Source organism: Clinocottus analis, unplaced genomic scaffold (genome assembly GCF_023055335.1).
Source record: "Clinocottus analis isolate CAN_PGR_092001 unplaced genomic scaffold, fCliAna1.0.p SCAF_28, whole genome shotgun sequence".
NCBI lineage: Eukaryota > Metazoa > Chordata > Actinopteri > Perciformes > Cottidae > Clinocottus > Clinocottus analis.
The window spans coordinates 242,501-266,891 of NW_027176020.1; the positions used below are offsets into that span (position 1 = coordinate 242,501).

At 45.0% G+C, this 24,391-nt stretch overlaps 3 protein-coding genes across 3 annotated transcripts in view; 2 read left to right on the forward strand and 1 right to left on the reverse strand.

Annotated features, from left to right (window-relative positions):
• The window catches only part of LOC137795455 (ephrin-A2), a 20,917-nt gene extending 13,530 nt beyond the window's left edge, over positions 1 to 7,387 (forward strand). Inside the window, exons 2-4 of the mRNA XM_068592948.1 lie at positions 5,231 to 5,538; positions 5,621 to 5,686; positions 6,094 to 7,387. Coding sequence (XP_068449049.1) covers positions 5,231 to 5,538; positions 5,621 to 5,686; positions 6,094 to 6,218 — 499 coding nt within the window. The 3' untranslated portion in view covers positions 6,219 to 7,387. The remainder of the gene's footprint in view (positions 1 to 5,230; positions 5,539 to 5,620; positions 5,687 to 6,093) is intronic.
• A 2,822-nt stretch (positions 7,388 to 10,209) lies between these two features.
• Positions 10,210 to 11,687, forward strand: LOC137795457 (T-cell acute lymphocytic leukemia protein 1-like). Its single transcript, XM_068592950.1, has 3 exons — positions 10,210 to 10,334; positions 10,681 to 10,736; positions 10,833 to 11,687. Exons 2-3 carry the CDS (start codon positions 10,697 to 10,699, stop codon positions 11,258 to 11,260), a joined length of 468 nt encoding a protein of 155 aa, XP_068449051.1. The 5' UTR covers positions 10,210 to 10,334; positions 10,681 to 10,696; the 3' UTR covers positions 11,261 to 11,687.
• Positions 11,688 to 13,010: 1,323 nt separating this feature from the next.
• Positions 13,011 to 22,039, reverse strand: si:ch211-1a19.3 (uncharacterized). The gene is made up of 5 exons (XM_068592946.1): positions 21,478 to 22,039; positions 15,645 to 15,741; positions 14,759 to 14,912; positions 14,123 to 14,262; positions 13,011 to 13,739 (listed from the first exon to the last, which is right to left on the reverse strand). Coding segments are annotated over exons 1-5 (717 nt in total). The 5' UTR covers positions 21,802 to 22,039; the 3' UTR covers positions 13,011 to 13,737.
• Positions 22,040 to 24,391: the final 2,352 nt, after the last annotated feature.

The window sequence follows — 24,391 nt, forward strand, 5'->3', positions numbered from 1 at the left end:
GATACCAGTCACCAGAAACCAGTCACCAGTTACCGGAGAAGAGACGATGAGGAGACGATGAGAAAAGGAGACGATGAGGAAAGGAGACGTTGAGGGGAGGAGATGATGAGGAAAGGACACGAGGAGGAGAGGAGACGTTGAGGGGAGGAGATGATGAGGAAAGGACACGAGGAGGAGAGGAGACGTTGAGGGGAGGAGATGATGAGGAAAGGACACGAGGAGGAGAGGAGACGAGCAGCCGATGAGGAGAGACAGGAAAGGAAACAGGAGAGGTCGGGGCCCCGGTTACTGTGATCCCTGCTCTCTGATTGGCTGACGGTGTGGGAGCTCTGTGATTGGCTGACGCTCTGCAGTAATAATTGATGGAGTGTGTTGTTTTCCATAAATATATCATCTTCCCTTTTTATTCATGTCTTCCTCTTTCCTTTCCTCCTCTCCTCTCCTCGTTTCCTCTCCTTGTTCTCTTTCCTTTGTCTCATTTCTCCTTGTTTCAAGCCCTCCTCTCTTTCCTTTCCTCTCTTACCTCCTGGCTTCCTTTGATTCATCTCCTACCTCCTCCTCTCCTCTCCTTATTAACAGAAACTCTTTTAGTTTTATTTTATTTATTTACACAAATAACAAAACACAAACCGACTGAAGCGTCAGAGAAATAAAGGTTTGATAAAGAGAACAAAAACATCTCAAACGTTTACAAATGTTGACAATAAATGAAACAACTGCTAAACGTTAGTGAAACAGAACGTTTATATTCATGTTTTCATATTTATTTCTTCATGAAAACATGAATTGACCAACAACACAAACTGAGGAACTGCTCCATGGGACGTGTCTACTTCCTGGACTCACAGGTGTTCATGACTCACCTGGACCGGCTCCTTGGAGACGAGCTGGAGGTCCTGGAATCCAGGTGTCGACGGTTCAGCGTCTCTACCTGCTCAGAGCCCTGCGGCATGCTGGGAGGTGGAGTTCTCAGAGTTGTCCTGTTGATGTCTTCATCTCATTTCTCACCTTTTACTTTGGATAAAGTGAGATTTTCAGATTCTTTTTCGGGTTCTTTTGAGCATAAAGCTCACCTCCATCAGCAGCTCAGTTCCCATCATGCATCACTTAGGACGGCGTGGGCGGAGTCGTGTGGTCGAGTAAGAGGAAACCTCTTCAGTCTTCAATGAATACATAAACAGCCCCCCACCCTGTCCTCCCATGATGCCTTGCAGTGCTGCATTCACTGTGGTTAAATGAAAGCGCCGCCCGCCGAGTCCATTTTCCTTCCAAAACCGCCCCGCTGCATGCTGGGAACACACCTTCATCTTGTCATTCAGCAGCCGACCTCTTCAGGAGGACAAACCTTCCTCTTCCTCGTCGTCCTGTTGGTTTCGCACACTTCCTCACACAGATCCACTTCCTCACACAGATCCACTTCCTCACACAGATCCACTTCCTCACACAGATCCACTTCCTCAAATAGATCCACTTCCTCACACAGATCCACTTCCTCAAATAGATCCACTTCCTCTCACAGATCCACTTCCTCACACAGATCCACTTCCTCAAATAGATCCACTTCCTCACACAGATCCACTTCCTCACACAGATCCACTTCCTCTCACAGATCCACTTCCTCACACAGATGCACTTCCTCACACAGATCCACTTCCTCACACAGATCCACTTCCTCACACAGATCCACTTCCTCACACAGATCCACTTCCTCAAATAGATCCACTTCCTCACACAGATCCACTTCCTCAAATAGATCCACTTCCTCACACAGATCCACTTCCTCACACAGATCCACTTCCTCACACAGATCCACTTCCTCAAATAGATCCACTTCCTCACACAGATCCACTTCCTCAAATAGATCCACTTCCTCTCACAGATCCACTTCCTCACACAGATCCACTTCCTCAAATAGATCCACTTCCTCACACAGATCCACTTCCTCAAATAGATCCACTTCCTCTCACAGATCCACTTCCTCACACAGATCCACTTCCTCAAATAGATCCACTTCCTCACACAGATCCACTTCCTCACACAGATCCACTTCCTCTCACAGATCCATTTCCTCACACAGATGCACTTCCTCACACAGATCCACTTCCTCTCACAGATCCACTTCCTCTCACAGATCCACTTCCTCTCACAGATCCACTTCCTCACACAGATGCACTTCCTCACACAGATCCACTTCCTCACACAGATCCACTTCCTCTCACAGATCCACTTCCTCACACAGATGCACTTCCTCACACAGATCCACTTCCTCACACAGATCCACTTCCTCACACAGATGCACTTCCTCTCACAGATCCACTTCCTCACACAGATGCACTTCCTCACACAGATCCACTTCCTCACACAGATCCACTTCCTCTCACAGATGCACTTCCTCTCACAGATCCACTTCCTCACACAGATCCACTTCCTCACACAGATCCACTTCCTCTCACAGATCCACTTCCTCACACAGATCCACTTCCTCTCACAGATCCACTTCCTCACACAGATCCACTTCCTCACACAGATGCACTTCCTCACACAGATCCACTTCCTCACACAGATCCACTTCCTCTCACAGATGCACTTCCTCTCACAGATCCACTTCCTCACACAGATCCACTTCCTCACACAGATCCACTTCCTCACACAGATCCACTTCCTCTCACAGATCCACTTCCTCACACAGATCCACTTCCTCTCACAGATCCACTTCCTCTCACAGATGCACTTCCTCACACAGATCCACTTCCTCACACAGATCCACTTCCTCACACAGATCCACTTCCTCTCACAGATCCACTTCCTCACACAGATGCACTTCCTCACACAGATCCACTTCCTCACACAGATCCACTTCCTCTCACAGATGCACTTCCTCACACAGATCCGTCATCAGGATAAAAGAGGTAAAGCCAAACAGGACGTTCTCAGAAGTGAGGAAGAGGAGGGCCGCAGTCTTCTCAGATCTGATCAGAGTGAGAGTTTGTTTGATCTTCAAAGGATGATGGCGGCCATTGTTGAGCGCAGCGTGTGATTGGTGGAGCGCATCGACCGCTGACAGCCGGGACAAGGGGGGGCGGGGCAACTGGAGGGGGGGCGGGGCGACCAAGTTGAACTAATCCTCCAGACCTCCCCCCTTAACCCCTCCCTCCTCCACACACACACACACACACACACACTCTTTGATTGACAGCTCTGGTAGTCTTTCTCTTCAGGCCTCGGCGGCTGCGTCCCGCTCCGTTAGTTTGTCTCAATTGGCCAAATCTGCCTGCCAATCAAACACACAGGCCATGTCCCGCCCCCCGGGACCAGCAGCCAAACACACTTGCTCCTCTTCCTCCTTGTCCTCGTCTTCCTCCTCCGAGGAGCAATAATATGGGCGTGGTGAAGGGGGTCAGCTTGATTGACAGGTGGTGGCAGATTTTAGCTCACGGCTTCTCCAACTTGCCCCTCCCCTCTGCAGCGCCTTGTCAGTCGTTTCACCTTTCACAGAGTGATGCATTCTGGGTAGCCTGTCAGTTTCTCCTCGTTCCCATTGTTTGTGCTAAGCTAGTCTCACCATATGCTAACTATTCACACACACACACGTGTGCCTTGAGTTTTCATAGCTGAGGGAACCAGAGACAAAGAGACCAGAGTCGTGTTACTGTGTGTGTGTGTGTGTGAGAGAGAGAGAGAGAGAGAGAGAGAGATCAGGTGTTCAGACATCAGATAGCTTTGTCTCGTAGCTTGTAGCTTCTTGTCTGAACCTGAAGGAAACCGTGTGAACACATGAAGACATGAAGACATGAACACTGCAGAGTCTCCATGTGGTTATTAAAGAGCTTTACATGAATATAACACACTTAAATAAAGAGGAACAGATATTAATAAAGCTGCATTCAGGGATTAAAACTACACAGATGACCATCTATTGAAGTACTTAGTCCTGCTTTAGTCCAGTATTTAGTCCTGCTTTAGTCCAGTATTTAGTCCTGCTTTAGTCCAGTATTTAGTCCTGCTTTAGTCCGGTATTTAGTCCTGCTTTAGTCCAGTAATTAGTCCTGCTTTAGTCCAGTATTTAGTCCTGCTTTAGTCCAGTATTTAGTCCTGCTTTAGTCCAGTATTTAGTCCTGCTTTAGTCCAGTATTTAGTCCAGCTTTAGTCCAGTATTTAGTCCTGGTTTAGTCCAGTATTTAGTCCAGTATTTAGTCCTGCTTTAGTCCAGTATTTAGTCCTGCTTTAGTCCAGTATTTAGTCCTGCTTTAGTCCAGTATTTAGTCCTGCTTTAGTCCAGTATTTAGTCCTGGTTTAGTCCAGTATTTAGTCCAGTATTTAGTCCTGGTTTAGTCCGGTATTTAGTCCTGGTTTAGTCCAGTATTTAGTCCTGGTTTAGTCCGGTATTTAGTCCTGGTTTAGTCCAGTATTTAGTCCTGGTTTAGTCCAGTATTTAGTCCTGCTTTAGTCCAGTATTTAGTCCTGGTTTAGTCCGGTATTTAGTCCTGGTTTAGTCCGGTATTTAGTCCTGGTTTAGTCCGGTATTTAGTCCTGGTTTAGTCCAGTATTTAGTCCTGGTTTAGTCCAGTATTTAGTCTTGGTTTAGTCCAGTATTTAGTCCTGGTTTAGTCCAGTATTTAGTCCAGTATTTAGTCCTGGTTTAGTCCAGTATTTAGTCCTGGTTTAGTCCGGTATTTAGTCCTGGTTTAGTCCAGTATTTAGTCCTGGTTTAGTCCAGTATTTAGTCCTGCTTTAGTCCAGTATTTAGTCCTGGTTTAGTCCAGTATTTAGTCCTGGTTTAGTCCGGTATTTAGTCCTGGTTTAGTCCAGTATTTAGTCCTGGTTTAGTCCAGTATTTAGTCCTGCTTTAGTCCAGTATTTAGTCCTGGTTTAGTCCGGTATTTAGTCCTGGTTTAGTCCGGTATTTAGTCCTGGTTTAGTCCAGTATTTAGTCCTGGTTTAGTCCAGTATTTAGTCCTGGACCTGATGGAGGGGTTTCTGTCGGTGAAGCGTTTTAAAGTATGAAACAAATGTGGAAACGTGTCAAATATACAGGAATATTTTTGTTGGTATTATTATTTTTGCCTTTGAATGTTTATTCTTGTCTAACATGTGAATCTACCAATGATGTTAAAGAAAATGAATAAATTCCTGCGTGTATTTATTATTAATCCTTTGTATTTCAAAGTGAGAGACGGTGTTATTGTCTGACGAGGATAATGGGTATAAAGTGTGTAAACTCTCTCTCCAGGTTCTCTCGGGGCGAGTACACGCTGGAGGTGGCCATCAACGACTACCTGGACGTCTACTGCCCGCACTACGAGGGGGCGGAGCCTGAGGGGGCGGAGCATGAGCGGCGCATGGAGCAGTACGTGCTGTACATGGTGAACTACGACGGCTTCTCCAGCTGCGACCACCGGCGCACCGGCTTCAAGCGCTGGGAATGCAACCGGCCGCGCAGCGCCGCCGGCCCGCTGCGCTTCTCCGAGAAGTTCCAGCTGTTCACCCCGTTCAGCCTGGGCTTCGAGTTCAGGCCGGGACACGAGTACTACTACATCTGTGAGTACTGCACAAAAAATACTACTACATGTGAGTACTACACGGTACAAGACACTGAGTACTGGTCTCTGCGTTTCTGCAGCGTCTCCACATTTCAACCTGGCTGCAAAACTGTGTCTGAAGCTCAAAATCTACGTGAAACCAACCAGTGAGTTATAATCACTTCCTTTACTATAACTTTATATCTCTTCATCTACTATAACTTTATATCTCTTCATCTACTATAACTTTATATCTCTTCATTAGCTATACCTTTATTAAGTATTAAAGGTTAAGGTTAAGGGTTAAGGTTGAGGTTAAGGCTTAAGGTTAAGGCTTAAGGTTAAGTGTTAAGGTTAAGGGTTGACTGTTAAGGTTAAGGCTTAAGGTTAAGGGTTAAGTGTTAAGGTTAAGGGTGGACTGTTAAGGTTAAGGCTTAAGGTTAAGGGTTAAGATTAAGTGTTAAGGTTAAGGGTTGACTGTTAAGGCTTAAGGTTAAGGTTAAGGGTTAAGGTGAACGGTTAAGGTTAAGGGCTATGGTTATCCTGGACTACATCTTCTTTTGCTGTTCCTCAGATGACTCGGTGTACGAGTCTCCGGAGCCCTTCCTGACCGACGACACCACCGGCGGCTGCAGCCTTGCTCTTCCTCTCCGCTTCCTGCTGTCAGCCATGTTGCTCCTCCTCCTCATCCTCTCATAGCACCTCCTCTTCTTCTTCCTCCTCCACTTGGACAGATCTCATTCTGCCGGTCATTCCGAGGAAAATCCTACTGGACGAGCTAACGTAGCTTCACAGACCTACTGGACGAGCTAACGTAGCTTCATAGACCTACTGGACGAGCTAACGTAGCTTCATAGACCTACTGGATGAGCTAACGTAGCTTCACAGACCTATTGGACGAGCTAACGTAGCTTCACAGACCTACTGGACGAGCTAACGTAGCTTCATAGACCTACTGGACGAGCTAACGTAGCTCCACAGACCTACTGGACGAGCTAACGTAGCTTCACAGACCTATTGGATGAGCTAACGTAGCTTCACAGACCTACTGGACGAGCTAATGTAGCTTCACAGACCTATTGGATGAGCTAAAGTAGCTTCACAGACCTACAGGATAAGCTAACGTAACTTCACAGTTCTACTGGATAAGCTAACGTAACTTAACCTGGGATGTCTCGATACTTCTAAACAAACAATAAGTACTGTTCAACCTGGATCTGGAGGTTTTTGTGACTGTCTTCAGGGTGGAATGCAAAAATAATAATCAGAAAAAACTCTCTTTCATTTAGTTTTTCCCGCCATCACAGGCGGATGGACTTTAATTTCTGTGAATCTGCCAAAGACTTTTCTAGCAGGTGGTCATCGTGGCCACGCCCATTTCTCTCAAAGGAGGCGGGGCTATGCGAAGAGGAAACGTCAGGTCAATTTTTTTCTTCTTTTTTTATAAATTGGGTTTTTGTTGTAAATAAAATGAAAACGAATGTTAAGCGCAAAACTAAAATGAACAAATCAAAAATGGCCTTTTCCCCACTGGTGCTGAACCACGGCGAGTTTCCTGGGAAACGGCGCCACCGTGTGGTCTTTTCTTCCTCTTCACCACCACGAGGACGAGCAGGGCAGCTTGGAAATGCAGTAATTCAGCTTTTTATGACATGTTTATGCCATTTTTCTGTAAAATGCAGTAGAAAATTCATATGAGATATGAATTCATGAAGGAACCAGATGTTTGATGTTGTTGTCATCGTTGCTGTTGTCTTAAGCAGAAAAATACAACTTAAAAAAAAATTGAATGAATTTACTTTGAAGAGAAAATGTAAAGAAGTGATCTGTGTGTGATACGTTCACCAATAAAAAGATGTTTCACTCAACTTTATGTTTATTTTAATATTATTATCTTAGATTATTATGAATATTAAATCTTTTTCTTCTCACTGTGGTAGAAAGTACATGTAAATACAGCTGTGTGTAAGTACATGACTATCAGATCAGAAAATGTATTTTAGATTTAAATATATATTATCAATACAGTGTCAAAACAATGCAAACATATTTATTTATTGTTTCTCCTTTTCATCTTTCCTTCAAAACAATAAAACCTTCAACTGAAGTTTTTAAAAGAATAACAATAACATCTGTGCCAGTTTTGACCCTTTTCCTCTAGCGCCTCCTGGTGGTCACCTCTCTAGCGTGTGTAGCATGGACCTCTAGGATGTTGTGTAGCATGGACATACAGGATGTTGTGTAGCATGGACCTACAGGATGTAGTGTAGCATGGACCTACAGGATGTTGTGTAGCATGGACCTCTAGGATGTTGTGTAGCATGGACATACAGGATGTTGTGTAGCATGGACCTACAGGATGTTGTGTAGAATGGACCTACAGGATGTTGTGTAGCATGGACATACAGGATGTTGTGTAGCATGGACCTCTAGGATGTTGTGTAGCATGGACATACAGGATGTTGTGTAGCATGGACCTCTAGGATGTTGTGTAGCATGGACCTACAGGATGTTGTGTAGCATGGACCTACAGGATGTTGTGTAGCATGGACCTACAGGATGTTGTGTAGCATGGACCTACAGGATGTTATGTAGCATGGACTTCTAGGATGTTGTGTAGCATGGACCTACAGGATGTTGTGTAGCATGGACCTACAGGATGTTGTGTAGCATGGACCTACAGGATGTTGTGTAGCATGGACCTACAGGATGTTGTGTAGCATGGACCTCTAGGATGTTGTGTAGCATGGACCTACAGGATGTTGTGTAGCATGGACCTCTAGGATGTTGTGTAGCATGGACCTCTAGGATGCTGTGTAGCATGGACCTACAGGATGTTGTGTAGCATGGACCTACAGGATGTTGTGTAGCATGGACCTCTAGGATGTTGTGTAGCATGGACCTCTAGGATGCTGTGTAGCATGGACCTACAGGATGCTGTGTAGCATGGACCTACAGGATGTAGTGTAGCATGGACATACAGGATGTAGTGTAGCATGGACCTACAGGGTGTAGTGTAGCATGGACCTACAGGATGTAGTGTAGCATGGACATACAGGATGTTGTGTAGCATGGACATACAGGATGTTGTGTAGCATGGACCTACAGGATGTTGTGTAGCATGGACCTACAGGAAGTAGTGTAGCATGGACATACAGGATGTAGTGTAGCATGGACCTACAGGAAGTAGTGTAGCATGGACCTACAGGATGTAGTGTAGCATGGACATACAGGATGTTGTGTAGCATGGACCTACAGGATGTAGTGTAGCATGGACATACAGGATGTTGTGTAGCATGGACATACAGGATGTTGTGTAGCATGGACCTACAGGATGTTGTGTAGCATGGACATACAGGATGTTGTGTAGCATGGACCTACAGGATGTTGTGTAGCATGGACATACAGGATGTTGTGTAGCATGGACCTACAGGATGTTGTGTAGCATGGACCTACAGGATGTTGTGTAGCATGGACATACAGGATGTTGTGTAGCATGGACATACAGGATGTTGTGTAGCATGGACCTACAGGATGTTGTGTAGCATGGACCTACAGGATGTAGTGTAGCATGGACCTACAGGAAGTAGTGTAGCATGGACCTACAGGATGTAGTGTAGCATGGACATACAGGATGTTGTGTAGCATGGACCTACAGGATGTAGTGTAGCATGGACATACAGGATGTTGTGTAGCATGGACATACAGGATGTTGTGTAGCATGGACATACAGGATGTTGTGTAGCATGGACCTACAGGATGTTGTGTAGCATGGACCTACAGGATGTTGTGTAGCATGGACCTACAGGATGTTGTGTAGCATGGACCTACAGGATGCTGTGTAGCATGGACCTACAGGATGTTGTGTAGCATGGACCTACAGGATGTTGTGTAGCATACTTTTGGAGTAGGAAATACATATTTTATATTGTATAAAGAGTCAGAAGTAAATGTACTTAGAGTATATATACATTTATAGTAAATGTACATAGAATATATATATATATATGTATATATATATATACATATACTTCATGTCCATCATCTTTAATAATACATCAATCATAACAATTTAGTTTTAGTTTTGAGTTTGAAAGCCTCACTAGCACCAAGCTTCACACACATAGTTATTATTATTTAATTATTGTATTTACTGCAGTTATTTGTACTCATTGGGCATATTTATTTATGCATATATATATATATATATATATATATATATATATATATATATATAATCTTATTTTGTGTGTTTAGTTTATTACATTTGTTGTATGTAAAGTGTGTGGCGCTGCTTTGAGACAAATGTGATGAATAAAGTATCTCTCTCTCTCTCTCTCTCTCTCTCTCTCTCTCTCTCTATATATATATATATATATATATATATATATATATATATATATGTGTGTGTGTGTGTGTGTGTAAATATAGAAACATAATGTATAGATGTGTAGTTGTTCTCTATCAGTAGAGCTGCGGGTCGTGACGGAGGAGACGCCGGAAAACACGACTCCTCCAGCGGGAGGGGGGGGGGGGGTAGGGGGGGGAGGGGGGAGGGGCCCTGGGACCCTCGGGTCCTCCTCTCGGGTCCTCAGCGACCCTCAGGTCCGTCTGGTGATTTGATGTGACGTCAGCGTCAATGAGCTGCTATGGAAACGAGGCGTCACGACGCAGACTCGCTATAAAAGAGCCCGCAGACCCACAGACCCGCAGACCCGCAGACCCACAGACCCACAGACCCGCAGACCCACAGACCCACAGACCCGCAGACCCGCAGACAGTCAGGTCCTGTTAGAGACGGTCAGGTGTCATCAGGTGAGAAAGTGCTTTTATTTTGTTAAAATTAGACTTTTATTTTGTTGAAATTAGACTTTTATTTGTTAAAATTAGACTTTTATTTTGTTGAAATTACACTTTTATTTAGTTAAATCCAATCAGAGAACAAAGTTCAGAATAATGTTGTTCATTCATTATTATATTAATGGTACTTTTATGTGTTAAATAATATTATATATATATATATATATATATATATATATATATATATATATATATATATATATCTGTATATATATGTTTATATATATATATATATATATATATATATATATGTATATATATGTATATATATATAATATATAATTCATATTCTCTCTCTCAGTGTTCTAGGTCTGACGATGAAACAAAGAACGGTTCCTCATGAGAACCTCAGTGAAGGTGAGTGTCCTTCATGTGGAGATGTATTTATATATAAATTCATGTACTAATAAATGTATTTATAGGTACTAATATATGTCTGCCCCCCCCCTTCAGGTTCTGGTCAGGTGCTCCGGTTCTCCAGCAGCGGTCGTGAGCGCTGCCGGCAGCAGAACGTCAGCGGGGCGTTCTGCGTTCTGCGCGGCCTCGTGCCCACGCACCCCCCCGACCGCAAGCTCAGCAAGAAGCAGGTCCTGCGCCTCGCCCTCAGGTACATCCACCTCCTGGACCAGCTGCTGACGGACCAGGGGCTGACGGACCAGCAGCCCACGGGGGGCCGCCGGGTTCGGGCCGGCAGCGTGGAGGAGCAGGAGGAGGAGCAGGAGGAGGAGCAGGAGGAGGAGCAGGAGGAGGAGCAGGGGGAGGAGCAGGAGGACCGGTCCCCGGCCTCCAGCTGTGAGGGCTCTGCTGACTCAGACGGTCTGATGGAGGATCAGGATTGTGGAGCTCTGCTGCAGCACCTCCATCTGCCAACCGGCTTTTGACCAGACCGGTCCAAACCGGTCCAGACTGGTCCACCATGTGGTCCAGACTGGTCCACCATGTGGTCTAGGACTCCAGAAGCAGACTGGTCCTGATGTTCGGGACCGAGCCGTCATGTGATATTCACATCGTTAGAATCCTTGGAGACAAGTTGTGTTTTTATTCTGCCAGAGAAGCAGAACCAGTAACCAGGTCCAAGAACCAGTAACCAGGTCCAAGAACCAGTAACCAGGTCCAAGAACCAGTGAGCAGGTCCAAGAACCAGTAACCAGGTCCAAGAACCAGTGAGCAGGTCCAAGAACCAGTGAGCAGCTCTTGTCATGCTGAAGGAACGCTTGAGGCGGTTCGGGTGTAGCGAGGCGGTTCGGGTGCAGCGAGGCGGTTCGGGTGCAGCGAGGCGGTTCGGGTGCAGCGAGGCGGTTCGGGTGCAGCGAGGCGGTTCGGGTGCAGCGAGGCGGTTCGGGTGCAGCGAGGCGGTTCGGGTGCAGCGAGGCGGTTCGGGTGCAGCGAGGCGGTTCGGGTGTAGCGAGGCGGTTCGGGTGCAGCGAGGCGGTTCGGGTGCAGCGAGGCGGTTCGGGTGCAGCGAGGCGGTTCGGGTGCAGCGAGGCGGTTCGGGTGCAGCGAGGCGGTTCGGGTGCAGCGAGGCGGTTCGGGTGCAGCGAGGCGGTTCGGGTGTAGCGAGGCGGTTCGGGTGCAGCGAGGCGGTTCGGGTGCAGCGAGGCGGTTCGGGTGTAGCGAGGCGGTTCGGGTGCAGCGCTGCCTTCAGGGCATCTCCCTGGTAACGGGTTGTTTTTATTGTGATTGATTCTTTGTGATGTAAAATGTTTCTGATCAATAAATATGTACGGAAATCTACACACTGTGTTGTGATTGTTGTGAGTCTCTGTGTCGTCTCTCATTCTGCTGCGTCAGCTAACAGCTAGCAGCTAACAGCTAGCAGAAGCTAAAGCTCAGTGAAACTTTCTCTTAAGACGATGCATTCAGGGACATGGATCTGATAGATGAATGCTCATGAGGTCAGGAGGGGGCGGGGCCTGTCGCTGTGACAAGCCAATGAGGACTGATAAACATCTCAGCCAATCAGACGACCCGGAGAGAGAGACAACAGTAACAGGTCCCTGAGGACAGAAGGGGCGTGTTTCAATTAGTGTGTGTGTGTGTGTGTGTGTGTGTGTGTGTGTGTGTGTGTGTGTGTGTGTGTGTGTGTGTTTACTGATCTAGACTCAGTTTGAGGTTCAGACCTCAGATCAGATAAAGAGACAGAGAGGTGGGAACTGATGCTGAGGACTCATCACACACACACACACACACACACACACACACACACACACACACACACACACACACACACACACACACACTAATTGAAACACGCCCCTTCTGTCCTCAGGGACCTGTTACTGTTGTTTCTCTCTCCGGGTCGTCTGATTGGCTGAGATGTTTATCAGTCCTCATTGGCTTGTCACAGCGACAGGCCCCGCCCCCTCATGACCTCATGACCTCAGTTCATCTTGAAGGACAGAACTGTGGGAACACAAACCTGTGAGCTTCTCACAGGAGACTGGTGATAAACACACATGAAGTACTTCATGTACTTCTACCACAACCACGCCAACGTGCACGCTCACGTGCACTAATCAGGTAGCTGTTCCTTTATATCTTCATGTAGATGATATACATGAGATATTAATGATATCATAATATAATAATGAATGTGAATCACAACAAAGACATCAGTTTAAAACTCTTCATTTTTATTTGTCATCATAACGACACAAACAAACAAACACACAAACAAACAAACACACAAACACAGATTGTGGATCAGCTGTTCCGGTCTCAGGTGTGGTACGAGCCATTTCAGAGACCTTCAGACGACCTTCAGCTCACGTTTATTCTCCGTGAACCAGATTAAAACTCTTCCTCCTCCGTCAGTCTTTATTGATTCCTCTGGTTTTAATGAACAGAAGCTCTTATTGTGAAAGTCTAACTTCCTCTTCATAACAGCTGTTTGAGCAGAGAGAAACATGCTGCATTCTGGGAATTAACTCATCATTCATTATTCCTGTTTCTCACAGCGGATTGTCCCTGAACACACCAGCATGTACATTTACTCAAGTACTGCTCTGAAGTACAGGAGAAAGGTACTTGTACTTTACTTCAGTTCTTTGTACTTTGTCTCGGAGGAAATATTCTTAAAAACATGAAGTTTCATTCTCTGAAGTTATAATTTATTCTTTACATTAATTGAAATCAATTTAAAACTGAGGGAGGATTTATGTTCAATATTAATATTAAGAAATATCTTTTTGGCACATTTAACAGAAATGTTTTATTAATGTGTACTAAAACACGTTTAACAAAGAGGAGAGGAAGCGGCAGTGTGAGGTGAAGCGGCGTTGAGCTTCAAGAGGAAGTGGTGAAGAAGACTTCAGACAGGAAGTGCAGCAGTCACATGGTCCGTTTAGGCTCCGCCTCCTCCTGAAACATTATCATGGGTTATAGCTTTAATACACGACTCAGAGGATAATGTTGGGATAAAAGTATTAATATAAACAAATAGATATTAATGACCTGCTTATATATATATATATATATATATATATATATATATATATATATATATATATATATATATATATATATATATATATATATATATGCTCATAACAACTTGTTGATGTAAATGTTCTTTACTGATATTTTTCCTGCTCGTTGTATATTAATAATATATATTGAATGTTCCTGCAGTGACACACTCCCACCAGCAGGAGGAGCTGCTCTCCCTGATCTGAGACTAAAAGAAACATCAATCATTAAAAGAAATGATGCGTTCGGGCGCAACAGGAGTTGTGAGTTCTTACAGGGGATCAGAGCGCGGCAGAGCAGCAGCACCAAGACAGGAAGTCCAGAGAGGGAGGAAGAGGAGGGGGAGGAGGAGGAGGCAGGGTCCTGCTGCTGCGTCTCCTGAGCAGCTCCAGAGTCCACGTCCTTACACTTCAGCCTGTCACACACACACACACACACACACACACACACACACACACACACACACACACACACACACAGATGACCAATACAAACGGGTTTCCAGTGCCGCCCCCCATTATGTGTTACAGGTGAAGAGACAGGTGAGCTGTGTCCGACAGGGAGCACTGGGGGCACTGGGGGCACTGGGGGCACAGGGGGCACTGGGGGCACAGGGGGCACTGGGGGCACAGGGGGCACTGGGGGCACAGGGGGCACTGGGGGCACTGGGGGCACTGGGGGCACAGGGGGCACTGGGGGCACTGGGGGCATAGGGGGCACTGGGGGCACAGGGGGCACAGGGGGCACTGGGGGCACTGGGGGCACTGGGGGCACAGGGGGCACAGGGGGCACAGGGGGCACTGGGGGCACTGGGGGCACAGGGGGCACAGGGGGCACTGGGGGCACTGGGGGCACAGGGGGCACAGGGGGCACTGGGGGCACTGGGGGCGGACCGGGCGATGAGGACTCACAGCTGCTTGTGCAGGTACTGCTCCCGGGACTCACAGGCCAGCGTCTGACTCTGAGCCGCCTGCATGTGTTTCTCTGCTGCCGCCCGCAGGCTGGAGGAGGACTGCAGCTGGTGGCCGGCCTCCGTCAGGTTCTGCTGCAGCGCCTCCATGTGGTCTGAGGACAACACCTTGTGTTACCATAGTGTTATTACACCTTGTGTTACCATAGTGTTATTACACCTTGTGTTACCATAGTGTTATTACACCTTGTGTTACCATTGTGTTATTACATGTTATGTCATCATTGTGTTATTACACATTGTGTTATCATGTTATTACACTTTGTGTTATCATTGTGTTATTACACCTTGTGTTATCATTGTGTTACTACACGTTGTGTTATCACGTTATTACACGTTGTGTTATCATTGTGTTGTTACACGTTGTGTTATCATTGTGTTATTACACCTTGTGTTATCATAGTGTTATTACACGTTGTGTTATCATTCTGGTATTACACGTTGTGTTACCATTGTGTTATTAAATGTTGTGTTATCATAGTGTTATTACACATTGTGTTATCATGTTATTACATGTTGTGTTAGTGTATTACACGTTATGTTATCATGTTATTACACGTTGTGGTATCATAGTGTTATTACACATTGTGTTATCATTGTGTTATTACATGTTGTGTTATCATGGTATTACACGTTGTGTTGTCATAGTGTTGGTACATGTTGTGTTGTCATAGTGTTATTACCAAGAGTTTATATATGTACATTGTTGTGTTACCACGTTGTGTCACCACGTTTGTCACATTGTTGTGTCACCATGTTGTGTCACATTGTTGTCATTGTTGTGTTACCATGTTGTGTCACATTGTTGTGTCACCACGTCTTGTTACCTTCCTGCAGGTCGATCTGAGCGGAGAGGTTGAACTCCGTCTGCCGGAGCGACTCCACGGTCTCTTGCAGGACGCTGATGTTCCAGTTCAGGACCTCCTGCAGCACCAACGAAGAAGAAGAAGAAGAAGAAGAAGAAGAAGAAGAAGAAGAAGAAGAAGAAGAAGAAGAAGCAGAAGAAGAAGAAGAAGAAGATTATTCTCTCCTTAGCTGTAAATGTAAAGACTTGTTTCTGTTTCATCACGTTTCACTAACTTTAAATTAAGTGAGAGTATTATGTGTGTGAATGACAATGTGGCATGTGACATGTGATAATTGACATGTGGCATGTTGCATGTGGCATGTGACATGTGATAATTGACATGTGGCATGTTGCATGTGGCATGTGACATGTGATAATTGACATGTGGCATGTTGCATGTGATAATTGACATGTGGCATGTGACATGTGATAATTGACATGTGGCATGTGACATGTGATAATTGACATGTGGCATGTTGCATGTGGCATGTGACATGTGATAATTGACATGTGGCATGTGACATGTGATAATTGACATGTGGCATGTTGCATGTGGCATGTGACATGTGATAATTGACATGTGGCATGTGACATGTGATAACTGACATGTGGCATGTCACATGTGATAATTGACATGTGGCATGTTGCATGTGGCATGTGACATGTGATAATTGACATGTGGCATGTGACATGTGATAATTGACATGTCGCATGTTGCATGTGGCATGTGACATGTGATAATTGACATGTAGCATGTGACATGTGATAATTGACATGTAGCATGTGACATGTGATAACTGACATGTGGCATGTGGCATGTGATAATTGACATGTGGCATGTGACATGTGATAATTGACATGTGACATGTGATAACTGACATGTGGCATGTCAATGTGATAATTGACATGTGGCATGTGGCATGTGACATGTGATAATTGACATGTGGCATGTGACATGTGATAACTGACATGTTGCATGTCACATATGATAATTGACATGTGGCATGTCACATATGATAATTGACATGTAGCATGTGACATGTGATAATTGACATGTGGCATATGACATGTGATAATTGACATGTGGCATGTGACATGTGATAATTGACATGAGGCATGTGACATGTGATAATTGACATGTGGCATGTGACATGTGAAAGTGGTCGGCTCAGGATCTGAGAGATCAGCTGCTCCAGGAAGCAAAAGAAGTAAATCTGTGTTTATTGTACGATCACGTGTTCCCACCATCACGTGTTCCCACCATCACATGTGATTCTTTAGGGGAAGACCTATGGAAGCCTGTTATGAAGACCGGCTGCCAGCCGGCTGTCTGCCTTCAGGCTCCAGCTGCTGATTGAAAGCAGGACGTCTGAGAACGGCTTTTAGAAACATTCCTTTCATTGAACGCAGCAGATAAAGTTAGACCAACTCTTTATAGAGTCCTGCTCTTAAAGGAACAGTACTGCAGGGTCCTGCTCTTAAAGGAACAGTACTGCAGGGTCCTGCTCTTAAAGGAACAGTACTGCAGGGTCTTGCTCTTAAAGGAACAGTACTGCAGGGTCCTGCTCTTAAAGGAACAGTACTGCAGGGTCTTGCTCTTAAAGGAACAGTACTGCAGGGTCCTGCTCTTAAAGGAACAGTACTGCAGGGTCCTGCTCTTAAAGGAACAGTCCTAAGAGTCTTCTACTTCCCGAACAACATACAATACACACTGAGTACTCACAATGCAAACTAATACACAGTACTCACACACAGTACTCAATGTATAGTACACACTGTACACAGTAGTCACCCATAGTACTCTGAAGTCTTTGATACCAAACAAACTGTGAAGGGGCTTAACAGGAAGTGATGCACAGGAAGTCATGCACAGGAAGTGGCGGTGAGATACAGAAATCACTTCTTCCGGTAAGAACAAAGATGGATTTATTTTGTTACTTACACAGCGTTAACTTTCATGTTTTACAATAAGTAAGGAGGGAGGGAAGGAAGGAAAGGAAGGAAGGAAGGTCGACCGTCATCATGTGACAGACGCACTAACAAACACACACAGAGGATCAGTCAACAACACACAGACCCAGCAGCGACTCCCTCTAAATATCACAGGACCGCCGCAAATATCACAGCTGACTCTCAGCTGAAGAGACTACCCAGCATGCAACGGGTTAAAGAGCTCAGCGCCTGAGGTCAGGTGATCAATAGCTGGACTCGATCAGTGAGGTGTGGAGGCAGTTACAGAGCGCACGTCTCAAGAATGCAGAGGCGTGGCAGCAGTGCCAGGCTTTTATTTTGTAGGAATGCAGAGGCGTGGCAGCAGTGTCATGCTTTTATTTTGTAGGAATGCAGAGGCGTGGCAGCAGTGTCATGCTTTTATTTTGTAGGAATGCAGAGGCGTGGCAGCAGTATCAGGCTTTTATTTTGTAGGAATGCAGAGGCGTGGAGAGTGATCATGTCATCACATTACCAGCTGAATCTTTCTGGAGGCTGAAGACAGGAAGCTGAAGAACAGCACTTCCTGTGTTGACGTGAATCTACTTCCTGTCGAGTCGACCGGCCTCAAGAATTCAACTCTGTGATGAAATCTGTCTGTTGCTGCTTTAGACCTCTGGATCAGAACCTCTGGTCACACCACGTTCTGAACTGGACCAGAACTCAGGTTCTCTGTTCTCTACCTGCTCAGGTTCTCTGTTCTCTAGCTGCTCAGGTTCTCTGTTCTCTACCTGCTCAGGTTCTCTAGCTGCTCAGGTTCTCTGTTCTCTACCTGTTCAGGTTTTCTAGCTGCTCAGGTTCTCTGTTCTCTAGCTGCTCAGGTTCTCTGTTCTCTAGCTGCTCAGGTTCTCTGTTCTCTAGCTGCTCAGGTTCTCTAGCTGCTCAGGTTCTCTGTTCTCTAGCTGCTCAGGTTCTCTGTTCTCTACCTGTTCAGGTTCTCTGTTCTCTACCTGTTCAGGTTCTCTAGCTGCTCAGGTTCTCTGTTCACTAGCTGCTCAGGTTCTCTGTTCTCTAGCTGCTCAAGTTCTCTAGCTGCTCAGGTTCTCTGTTCTCTAGCTGCTCAGGTTCTCTGTTCTCTAGCTGCTCAGGTTCTCTGTTCTCTAGCTGCTCAGGTTCTCTGTTCTCTAGCTGCTCAGGTTCTCTAGCTGCTCAGGTTCTCTGTTCTCTAGCTGCTCAGGTTCTCTAGCTGCTCAGGTTCTCTGTTCTCTAGCTGCTCAGGTTCTCTGTTCTCTAGCTGCTCAGGTTCTCTAGCTGCTCAGGTTCTCTGTTCTCTAGCTGCTCAGGTTCTCTAGCTGCTCAGGTTCTCTAGCTGCTCAGGTTCTCTGTTCTCTAGCTGCTCAGGTTCTCTAGCTGCTCAGGTTCTCTAGCTGCTCAGGTTCTCTAGCTGCTCAGGTTCTCTGTTCTCTAGCTGCTCAGGTTCTCTAGCTGCTCAGGTTCTCTGTTCTCTAGCTGCTCAGGTTCTCTAGCTGCTCAGGTTCTCTGTTCTCTAGCTGCTCAGGTTCTCTAGCTGCTCAGGTTCTCTAGCTGCTCAGGTTCTCTGTTCTCTAGCTGCTCAGGTTCTCTAGCTGCTCAGGTTCTCTAGCTGCTCAGGTTCTCTGTTCTCTAGCTGCTCAGGTTCTCTGTTCTCTAGCTGCTCAGGTTCTCCGTTCTCTCCTGGCTGATTTGCAGGATGAGCAGGTGGAAGAAGACCATGGACCTTTACTGAAAGCTCCCTGACTGTAAAGTGAAGAACCGTCTCTCATGAGCCATCAGAGTGTTTGCAAGGCATTCTGGGTATTGTAGTCCCAGAAGCCAGCGTGTCTGAAAGCAGGAAGTTACTTCATGTGCTCGCACACTTTCCACTTCTATAAATAAAAAGGAAAATATTCCAGAGACTTTCACACACAATAAAGAGGGAGGAGCCTGAGAGGTGAAGTAAGGAGAGGAGGAATGAGTCAGGAGGAAGAGGAAGAGGAGGAGGAGGAAGAGCAGGAGGAGGCCAGCTCACTTTTTCCAACCAACAACTGACGTTGTAAAAGTTTGAAGAAACTAAACTCAACAGTTTAAACACTCGGCCGACTGGGAGAGAAAACTATTCCCAGTTTTACTGGAGGTCTTCATCATGGAAACACTGGGGAGGAGGAGGAGGAGGAAGAGGAAGAGGAGGAGGAGAAAGAGGAGGAGGAATGAGTCAGGACCAACCAGAGGAGGAAGAGGAGCAGGAGGAGCTTTCAGCTCATCTGTGGAGAATTTTTTAAATGTTTGATGCTTTTAGACTCCTCTTCCTCCTCGTCCTCTTCGTCCTTATTGATCTGATGGCAGCTGTTAGTAATTGGGGAGGGGGCGTGGCCTCAGCCACACTGGTTATTTATGGGAGTTTAACTCTTGATGAGACAGTTTAACTCTTAATGAGACAGTTTAACTCAGTTTAACTCTCGGTGAGACAGTTTAACTTTCAGTGAGACAGTTTAACTCTCAATGAGACAGTTTAACTCTTAATGAGACAGTTTAACTCAGTTTAACTCTCGGTGAGACAGTTTAACTCTCAGTGAGACAGTTTAACTCTCAATGAGACAGTTTAACTCTTAATGAGACAGTTTAACTCTTAATGAGACAGTTTAACTCTGTTTAACTCTCAGTGAGACAGTTTAACTCTTAATGAGACAGTTTAACTCTCAATGAGACAGTTTAACTCTTAATGAGACAGTTTAACTCTTAATGAGACAGTTTAACTCAGTTTAACTCTCAGTGAGACAGTTTAACTCTCAATGAGACAGTTTAGCTCTTAATGAGACAGTTTAAACTCTCAATGAGACAGTTTAACTCTCAATGAGACAGTTTAACTCTTAATGAGACAGTTTAACTCTCAATGAGACAGTTTAACTATCAGTGAGACAGTTTAACTCTTAATGAGACAGTTTAACTCTTAATGAGACAGTTTAACTCTCAGTGAGACAGTTTAACTCTTAATGAGACAGTTTAACTCTTAATGAGACAGTTTAACTCTCAGTGAGACAGTTTAACTCTTAATGAGACAGTTTAACTCTTAATGAGACAGTTTAACTCTCAATGAGACAGTTTAACTCTTAATGAGACAGTTTAACTCTTAATGAGACAGTTTAACTCTCAGTGAGACAGTTTAACTCTTAATGAGACAGTTTAACTCTCAATGAGACAGTTTAACTCTCAGTGAGACAGTTTAACTCTTAATGAGACAGTTTAACTCTCAATGAGACAGTTTAACTCTTAATGAGACAGTTTAACTCTTAATGAGACAGTTTAACTCTCAATGAGACAGTTTAACTCTTAATGAGACAGTTTAACTCTCAATGAGACAGTTTAACTATCAGTGAGACAGTTTAACTCTTAATGAGACAGTTTAACTCTCAGTGAGACAGTTTAACTCTTAATGAGACAGTTTAACTCTTAATGAGACAGTTTAACTCTTAGTAAAACAGTTTAACTCAGTTTAACTCTCAGTGAGTCAGTTTCAGATTTATGAACTAAAAACTGAAACCTTGTTGATAAAAGATCATTTTAAGACAAAACAATAAAGAATGAATCAACAAAATGATCAGCAGCATATTAAACTAAATAATAAGATTATTTAGCTTAATATGCTGCATGCTGGGAAACGTGCTAATACTCAGATCATGATCACAATGAGTGTGTACAGAAAGCAGGATGTAACCGTTCCCAGCATGCACTGGGGAGGGGCCTAAGTCAGCTGACCACCTCCATCATAATGTATTGATCAGGTATTGATGCATATTCATATCACCTATGGATCACAAGGCAGCAGGAACACGTGTCCACGAGCAGCGGATCAATAGATCAGGACTCACGCGGTCGTGCCGGCAGCTCTGCAGTGAGGCGTTGGCGGCGTGCAGGCGGTCCAGGACCAGCCGCCCCTCGGCCTTCTGGGCCGCCAGCTCCTGCCGGGCGTCCTCCAGCAGCCGCTCCAGAGACTGCTGGTTCTGGAGGGACACCACCTTGGCGCCCTCCATCTTCTCCCGGACCTCCTGCAGCTCCGCCCGGCAGGCGGCCGAGCTCTTCAGGTCCGGAGACGTCGCCCACACCACGATGACCACCAGAGACACCACGGACCACACGGCCAGCAGCGCCAGGACCACGCCCCTCACGGGGTGGGAGGAGCCAGAGCCCGCCATGGAGGACGAAGAGGAGGAGGAAGACGAGGGAAACGAAGGTAGAGGCTGATGAAGACGAGGAGGGAGATGAAGAGGTTGATGAAGACGAGGAGGGAGACGAAGTGGCTGATGAAGACGAGGAGGGAGACAAAGAGGCTGATGAAGACGAGGAGGGAGACGAAGAGGCTGATGAAGACGAGGAGCTGTGGAGCCGGCAGCTGCTCTCAGTGAGTCTCAGGTCGGAGTGATGTGGACTTTCCCTTCAGGCTGAGCAAGAACTCAGGGCGAGGCCTCAGCCCTCAGGCCACGCCCCCTGACCCCCCCACTCCCACCCTACACACACACACGCACACACACACACACACACACACACACACACACCCCAAACCTCACCCTGCTCCACCCTGCATGGCGGTGTTATCGTGCCCAGAGAGGACGATCAACAGGAAAGTCACACACCTCACACACAGACCAAACTTTCCATGTGGAGTGTGTGTGTGTGTGTGTGTGTGTGTGTGTGTGTGTGTGTGTGTGTGTGTGTGTGTGAACACTGAGCCTTTCTGTTTCTGTTTCTCGGCCTCACAGCGATGAACCTGAATGAACTCTGGAACGCAGACGCTGAAGATCTGAGCTCAGAGACGGAGAGACAGAAAAAAGAGAAAGAACAGAAGTAAAGAAGTAAAGAACAGAAGTAAAGAAGAGAAGTAAAGAACAGAAGTAAAGAACAGAAGTAAAGAAGAGAAGTAAAGAACAGAAGTAAAGAAGTAAAGAACAGAAGTAAAGAAGAGAAGTAAAGAACAGAAGTAAAGAGGTAAAGAACAGAAGTAAAGAAGTAAAGAAGTAAAGAACAGAAGTAAAGAACAGAAGTAAAGAACAGAAGTAAAGAACAGAAGTAAAGAAGAGAAGTAAAGAACAGAAGTAAAGAAGTAAAGAACAGAAGTAAAGAACAGAAGTAAAGAACAGAAGTAAAGAAGTAAAGAACAGAAGTAAAGAGGTAAAGAACAGAAGTAAAGAGGTAAAGAACAGAAGTAAAGAACAGAAGTAAAGAGGTAAAGAACAGAAGTAAAGAACAGAAGTAAAGAGGTAAAGAACAGAAGTAAAGAGGTAAAGAACAGAAGTAAAGAAGTAAAGAACAGAAGTAAAGAAGTAAAGAACAGAAGTAAAGAAGTAAAGAAGTAAAGAAGTAAAGAACAGAAGTAAAGAAGTAAAGAAGTAAAGAAGTAAAGAACAGAAGTAAAGAAGTAAAGAAGTAAAGAAGTAAAGAACAGAAGTAAAGAGGTAAAGAAGTAAAGAGGTAAAGAACAGAAGTAAAGAGGTAAAGAACAGAAGTAAAGAAGTAAAGAACAGAAGTAAAGAGGTAAAGAACAGAAGTAAAGAAGTAAAGAACAGAAGTAAAGAAGTAAAGAACAGAAGTAAAGAGGTAAAGAACAGAAGTAAAGAGGTAAAGAACAGAAGTAAAGAGGTAAAGAACAGAAGTAAAGAGGTAAGAACAGAAGTAAAGAAGTAAAGAACAGAAGTAAAGAAGTAAAGAACAGAAGTAAAGAAGTAAAGAACAGAAGTAAAGAGGTAAAGAACAGAAGTAAAGAAGTAAAGAACAGAAGTAAAGAAGTAAAGAACAGAAGTAAAGAGGTAAAGAACAGAAGTAAAGAAGTAAAGAACAGAAGTAAAGAAGTAAAGAACAGAAGTAAAGAGGTAAAGAACAGAAGTAAAGAGGTAAAGAACAGAAGTAAAGAGGTAAAGAACAGAAGTAAAGAACAGAAGTAAAGAGGTAAAGAACAGAAGTAAAGAAGTAAAGAACAGAAGTAAAGAAGTAAAGAACAGAAGTAAAGAGGTAAAGAACAGAAGTAAAGAGGTAAAGAACAGAAGTAAAGAGGTAAAGAACAGAAGTAAAGAACAGAAGTAAAGAGGTAAAGAACAGAAGTAAAGAAGTAAAGAAGTAAAGCTCTCTCTCTTTCCTGACTTCCTGCCAGCTGCTGGCACAGAGTTGGCACAAGCCCCGCCCCCTCCGTCTGAGCTGTGCGAGAGACTCTAAACATGTGTGACGTCTACGAGCAGGCTGACGCCAGCTAACACTGATAATATACAATTATTATTATTATTGTTATTATTATTATTATTATTATTATACAGATGGTTTTACTGCGTGGATATGACTGGCCAAATTTATAGCAGATCTGTTAAAGTTTGGCCAGATACAACATGTGATAGAACATGTGAGAGAGAGAGAGAGAGAGAGAGAGAGAGAGAGAGAGAGACAGAGAGAGGGAGAGAGAGAGAGGAGAGAGAGAGAGAGAGGGGAGAGAGAGAGAGAGAGAGAGAGAGAGGGAGAGAGAGAGAGAGACAGAGAGAGGGAGAGAGAGAGAGAGAGAGAGGGAGCGCGAGAGAGAGAGAGAGAGAGAGAGAGAGAGAGAGAGAGACAGAGAGAGGGAGAGAGAGAGAGAGAGAGAGAGAGAGAGGAGAGAGAGGAGAGAGAGAGAGAGAGAGAGAGAGAGAGAGAGAGAGGGAGCGCGAGAGATAGAGAGAGAGAGAGAGAGAGAGAGAGAGAGAGAGAGAGAGAGAGAGAGAGAGAGAGAGAGGAGAGAGACAGAGAGAGGAGAGGGGGAGAGAGAGA

Coding starts and splice junctions, on each gene's coding strand:
- LOC137795457 (XM_068592950.1), top strand. CDS start 10,697: ATGAAACAAAGAACGGTTCCTCATGAGAACCTCAGTGAAG. Junction 10,737..10,832: donor TCATGAGAACCTCAGTGAAG/GTGAGTGTCCTT, acceptor CCCCCCCTTCAG/GTTCTGGTCAGGTGCTCCGG.
- si:ch211-1a19.3 (XM_068592946.1), bottom strand. CDS start 21,801: ATGGCGGGCTCTGGCTCCTCCCACCCCGTGAGGGGCGTGGTCCTGGCG. Junction 15,742..21,477: donor AGAGCTGCCGGCACGACCGC/GTGAGTCCTGAT, acceptor TTGGTGCTGCAG/GAGGTCCTGAACTGGAACAT. Junction 14,263..14,758: donor CAGTACCTGCACAAGCAGCT/GTGAGTCCTCAT, acceptor TGTGTGTGACAG/GCTGAAGTGTAAGGACGTGG.